The 6,000-nt window shown below is 44.4% G+C and overlaps 1 protein-coding gene across 4 annotated transcripts in view; it reads right to left on the bottom strand.

Annotated features, from left to right (window-relative positions):
- Positions 1-970: 970 nt before the first annotated feature.
- The window catches only part of PLEKHH2 (pleckstrin homology, MyTH4 and FERM domain containing H2), a 230,063-nt gene continuing 225,033 nt past the window's right edge, over positions 971-6,000 (bottom strand). For all 4 annotated transcript variants that reach the window (XM_029593328.1, XM_029593325.1, XM_029593326.1 and 1 more), the window contains 2 exons: positions 4,498-4,635; positions 971-1,581 (listed from right to left, as the gene is read on the bottom strand). In XM_029593328.1, coding sequence (XP_029449188.1) covers positions 1,396-1,581; positions 4,498-4,635 — 324 coding nt within the window. In that variant the 3' untranslated portion in view covers positions 971-1,395. The remainder of the gene's footprint in view (positions 1,582-4,497; positions 4,636-6,000) is intronic.

The raw sequence follows: 6,000 nt of genomic DNA, 5'->3' as shown, positions 1-6,000 counted from the left end.
GATGTAACACGCGACCACCCGCCGCCCGCCGGCCGTCTCGAACTAACGCGCGTCCCCCCGCCCCCCCCCCCCCGGGAACAAGCGCCCACCCGCCCGCGGCCTAGATTTAACACGCGACCACCCGGCTCCCGCCGCCGGCCGCCTGGACCCACGCGGCCCTCCGACAGGTATTTAAAAAATTTTATTTTTTTTTGAACACTACGTCTTACTTTCGGGAGATGTCTTACATTAGCCGACCCCCCTAAAATTCCCACTACGTCTTACTATCAGGGGTGTCTTACTATCGGGGAAACACGGTATCTGTGCGCGAAGGAGGGTGAGAGAGAGAAAAAGTAAAAAAAAGAGCGAGATGGAGGCTGGATTAAAGTCCGGACTGGAAGGAGAAGGTTGGGAGTAGTCGTTTCTTCTTTGCTGTTTTGGAGGTACGTTTTCCATAGGGGTCACCTAACTGGCAGAGCCCATCTGCACGCGCTTTTCAGCTCGCAGCATACAAACCCAGTTGACTTTTAAACATAAGATACTTGCGGGCACCGTGTCCAAAACGTGTATGCATGGTCTGCAAGCTTGCCGCCAAACTCCCTCCTTCATTCCCCCGCAGAATGGCTCTCTTCTAGGAGGCCAAAAGTACGTATGAACTTCCTGGTGGCTAAAACTCCACTTACCAAAATAGGGTTGATTTAGGTAGATTAATTCTATTTTTACCTGTGGAAGAGGTGTGTAAGCCTTTAAAAATCTAACCCTATGTGCGCAGAGATTTTGAGCTGCCATTGAAGACTATAATATTATTTCTTTGGTCCTTACACCTAGCTACAGTTAATTTACACCAGTCATTTATTTATTTATTTAACATTTTTCTATACCGACCTTCATGGTTAAATACCATATCAGGACTGTTTACATCGAACAGGGGTAAAAAATAACTAGGTAAAGGAGAAACAAAGTTACATTAAACGAGGACCGTGAACTTGGAAGCTTAGGTAGCTGGAAGAAAAAAGATAAAGTTAAGTTAAAAGGAGAAATAACAAATTCCGGACTAGAGATAGTTCGGATTAGAGTTAGTCCACATGTTAGAGTTGGTATCCATGCTGTCCAGGTAATCAGAGGAGTAGATAACGTCTAATGTGTATCCCAGGGTTCTGGGAAGGCTAGGCGGAACAGCCACGTTTTGAGTTTTTTCTTAAAAGTTAGCAGGCAAGGTTCCAGCCTGAGTTCAGCAGGGAGGTTGTTCCAGATGGCTGTCAATGGAAAACCTAAAGCCACGTACAAATAAGGCAGTGAATGTACTGTGCGGGGCTCCTGGTTTCTTGATGTCGACCCGGAAGGCCTACTTAGTCCACCCAGTCTATTACTCATAGAGTGAGAAGCCAACATTTGCTGACAGTATGCGTCCGCTCTTTATAATAAGGTCGGGCCCTTGGTTGGTCTGCTGTTGGCCAGAAGTGGTTGACTTCCCATTTGCTTTGTTTTCTGCTCTTCTGGCTGGCCAGAGAGCAGTGCTGGAGCAGAGAGGTGATGAGTTGCCCCCTTCTGCTGATGGAATGTATTTATATAACTGGCAATGAGCAGGGTGATCTCCAGGATCTGTAACCAGAATGAAAATGAGCTTAGTTGGGGTCCAAAAAGAAAATCAGTAGGCTTCAGAGGATTTCTCTCAATCCTTGTATACAGGGAATAGCCTTATATCAGGCCCTGTGCGGTTTGACTACTAGAGAAACAACAAGCATGGATAATGAGATGCTGATTATTGAAATCAAAATTAGTCTATAAATGTAATATAACATAAAATAACATAATAATTAACTATGATGAATTCTGGAACAACAAAATCTGATTCTGTCTTCAAAAACTGAGATCCAGTGAAAGCACATTTAAATTCAGAGTTTCAACAAGATTCAAGGGATGCACTTCAGTTTTGTTTCACTTTGGAAACAAAACAAAAGAAAAACCAACAAAATTGTGTTTGGTTTTTATTTTGTTTACAAACCCAACCCTCTCCCATGACTAAATGCACCATAAAAATTTGTAAAAAGCACCCCTCCCCCACTCATTGACATCTCACATCACCTTCCCCGGGAAATCCTCAGCATCTTATTCCATCTGTGGGGACCCCTGGGGGCAGGGCCTATTCTCAGGCATCTAGGCATCTAAATTTAGGCACCTAAAAAGTAGCCTGGGGGAAACATTAAGTTAGGGGAGTAAGTTAGACTGCTAATACTGATTTTCAGCACTAGATGCCTAACTTGCCCAGCCAGATCTAGATGCTATCATAACAGGCCTAAATCTGGCTGGCAAAAGCCTCCCTCCCTGGCATCTAATGTACAAAGTTAATCTAGGGGGGTGAGGGCACACATGCCCCTGGAATTCACCCTTCTGCTGTAAATCACAGTGCATTGGAAGGTTTTAGAGCAGGGCTTCCCAAACTTATAGCCAGCATGACTCCCATGTTAGCAATTGAAAATTCACGATGATGACTAAAACAAATTCTAAAGATATGGTCCCTTTCCAACAATCAGTCCACTCCCACTCTCCCTGCTCTACAGCTTTCCACCCTCCCTCAACCTCCAACCTCTTCAGCCGCTCCTTTATCTCAATATCCACCCCCTCCAGTGGACCCTCTACCTACTTCTGCCTTTCCAACTGATCACCTCTTACATCTCCCTACTTCTCATCCCCTCCAACCTTCTCTTAGATGAACCCCTTTGACCCCCAAGCCTTCATATAACCACCAACTGATCTTCTGTCATCCCCCCTTACCCATCTCCCATTCCCTCCTCATTCTCCTCCCCATTCCCTTTCACTTCCCAGCCTCACTCCTCCCAAACTTTTTCATATCTCCCCAGCTGATCCTTCTCACCCCCAACTTTTATATCATCAGTTGATCATGTCATTCCCCATCTCACCCTCCACAGCCAATTCTCTTCCTATCACTATTAATCTTCTCCAGCTGATTCGTCTTCAAACCTCCCCCTCCAGCTGATCTCCCTTCTAAAGTCCCCTGCTTGCTGATCCAACCCTAAATTCCTTCCTGCATCTGACCCCTCCTTTTAAAACTGGCTTTTTAAGGCAGCTTATAATATCTAAAGTAAAGAGACACACTGAAGACTTTACCAGCAAGAGGGTTTAGAGGGAAAGGTCAAGAGTCACTTTTTCATGTTGTATTGATATTGTATTTTATTTAATATAAAAAATTTAGGTATATAAAATGTGTAATCTGCCTAGATTGATGATAGACGTTATAGAAATAAATAAATAAACAAACAGCCTCTCCTCCAAACATTGTCCTGTCAGCAGCAACATTTCCTTTGGGCCGAGGGCCAATGGATGAGAGGGCAGGCTGATGACGGGCAACATTTTTCTCTCAGGTAGGTTCAGTGATGGGGGAGAACAGAAGAGTAGTGGCAACCTCCACCTCATCCCAAGCCCAAAGATGATCTGCATGAGGCATCAGTGTTAGCAAGGAAAGTCAATGCATGCTCACAGGCTCTACAGCAGCATTGATCCTCTCTTGCACACAGGTTTATGTTACTACAGAAACTCATTTGAGGGTGGAGGGTGGAGCCACTGTAGAGCCTGTGACTGCATGCTGGCTCACAGGCTCTAGGTTAACTTCCATTATCAATGCTGCTGCTGGCACTTGAAGAGTGCTGCTATTTGAAGCACTTGTGTGTCTAGCTGAAAGTTTTGTGACCCCATTTGGGGTCACATCCACAGTTTGGGAAACCCTGCTGTAGAGGGAGGTGAGAGCAATAGTAGCAGAAAGACAATCCCTTCCTACCTGTCAGCCATCCCCTGTGGCAATGCAACGTGAACCTCTCAGCTCCTTGACACAGTGAAACAGTTTGCTAATTACTGGAGCCACTATAGCACCCACACACAGCTGGCACCAATGTACAGGTCCCTTTTTCAGATGTATCTGCAGGGCTGCAAGAAGGAAGGTTTGCTATCTAGAGGATATTGTGGAGTGAGAATTTCTATCAACAATGGGCCTGATACTGAAAGCACATTCAGCACTCAATAGCAAAGCCGCTCAATATCCACGGCCACTAGATAGCCGGATAAGTCACTTAGCTGGCTTGAAAGTGGGCAGATCTGAGTGGTACTACTTAGCTGGATAACTTACCTTGCTAAGTAGCAATATTTAGCCTTAGCCAGATAAGTTAAACAGGTAAGTTAAAGATGCCAACCAGCTAGGTAGCAGCATGTACGGGGATATTTAGCAGCATAGCCATGCCACTGAATATCCCTTGTAACTTAGAAGGTTAAGTTGAAACCCTGTGGGAGGACAATTGTAAGAACAAAGGAGAGCTCATTGTATAATTTTATTACCCTGTGCTGTGACTTTAATTGCTTTTTCGTAAAAACGTCTGACAAGGTTAATAAGTACTCCTTCCACGAAAGCGGTGGCCACTGCAGCTTGTACCTTTGTGCTTAGCATGACGGACACTTCAGTGTTAAATGCAGAGTAGCCGGACAATGCCCCACAGATAATGTACCAACCTTTGGCTTTGTCATAGCAAAGAGCAGCTTTTCAGTCGGTTTCTCCTTTGCATGGCTTCTGCTAACAACCAGCATAAGGCTATCTCGATAGCCACCGAAGGTCATCAGGCTTTTGTGCAGGTACGTGACTACTGAGCGCTTACAGTCAGAAGGGAGAGGGGGAGAAGAGCAAAACATTAGTTGTTAAACTTTAAAAAAGAGACAACAAGAAACATGAGAGCCCTAAAACACCAGGACCAGAAATAAAAAATCACTAAAAAAAGCATTTAAGATGTGGCTACTTAAGGGTCCATGTTCAGTAAGCCGGTGAGCAGAAAAGCATCCAACTAAAGTTAGCCAGATAACTTGTCCCAAATGTTCAGCAGCTGAAGACTCTCACTGAATATACTCACCTAACATTATCTGGCTAACTTTAGCCAAATACCTTTAAATCTAGCGGATATGTTCTGAATAGAGCTGGATAGGTTTAAAGGTATCCTGGTATTTTTACCCGGTTAAGTTTAACCATACCCAGCAATATTAAGAATATAGATAGATATTGTGGCACTGTGAGCTGTCTTGGGATAGCCAGAGAACAGACTCAGGCTGGACTCTGGCAAAACATCTTTCATAAACTTCTCTATTAATGACAAGAAAAACAAAAGCAGCTCTACTATTCTTCTTTGCAGTTCAACAAAACAAATGTAGCATCTTTGGAATGGTTTCTCTGCGTGCGCAAGGCTTAGTGAGGAAATCCCTGAACTGACACCATATGTGGCACAGTGAGCAATCTTGGGGTAGCCAGAGAACAGACTCGGGCTGGACTCTGGCAAAAAAGTCTTTCGTAACCTTCTTTCTTAGTGACAAGAAACAAACAAAAGTAGCTCTGCTACTCTTCGCAGTTCAATAAAACATGTAGTATTTCAACTTATAGTTACGCAATATTCTCTTTCTCTAGGCTTCCTTCTCTCCCCTGGGCCTTCTGCTCCCTCCTGGGCTTGGCTAGTTATACTGCTTTCCTAGGGATGTCCACCAAGAATCAGGATGCCCTGCTATATTAGGTTTAAAGTGGAGAAGGACATTTCTCTGGCGTTGGTCTTTTAAGGAGTTCTGAGGTTTTCTCCTGTTTACCCCTTTACATGTACCTTGAAAAAAACCCTTCTAGACCTTCAGGCCTGATTCCACCCCATCCCAAAAACATACTTAAAAGGTACTGTGAGCTAGCATCAGATCTCTCTGAGAACCCTTCTAACCACCAAATTAAAGAAAAAAAAAATGCAGGTATTAGCAACCCAAGACTGGCCCCCCTCGCTCCATGACATTGCAGGAAAATTCACTGAGCCCCTATGCCCCAATCCCACAACCTTAACATAATCTCCCCATTCCCCCCACCCTTGGACCACATCAAACCCCAGCCAGGAATGCAATACTGTCTTACCTCCTCCCATTGCTCTGATAACAATACTAGAAGTGTACGCTAATGACAATGTTATCAGAGACTGCTCTCACACTCATTTTTCTACA

The sequence above is a fragment of the Rhinatrema bivittatum genome, chromosome 3 (genome assembly GCF_901001135.1).
Source record: "Rhinatrema bivittatum chromosome 3, aRhiBiv1.1, whole genome shotgun sequence".
Classification (NCBI taxonomy): Eukaryota; Metazoa; Chordata; class Amphibia; order Gymnophiona; family Rhinatrematidae; genus Rhinatrema; species Rhinatrema bivittatum.
The sequence above is the reverse complement of the archived record's forward strand: the minus strand, read 5'-3'. Positions and strand labels throughout refer to the sequence as shown.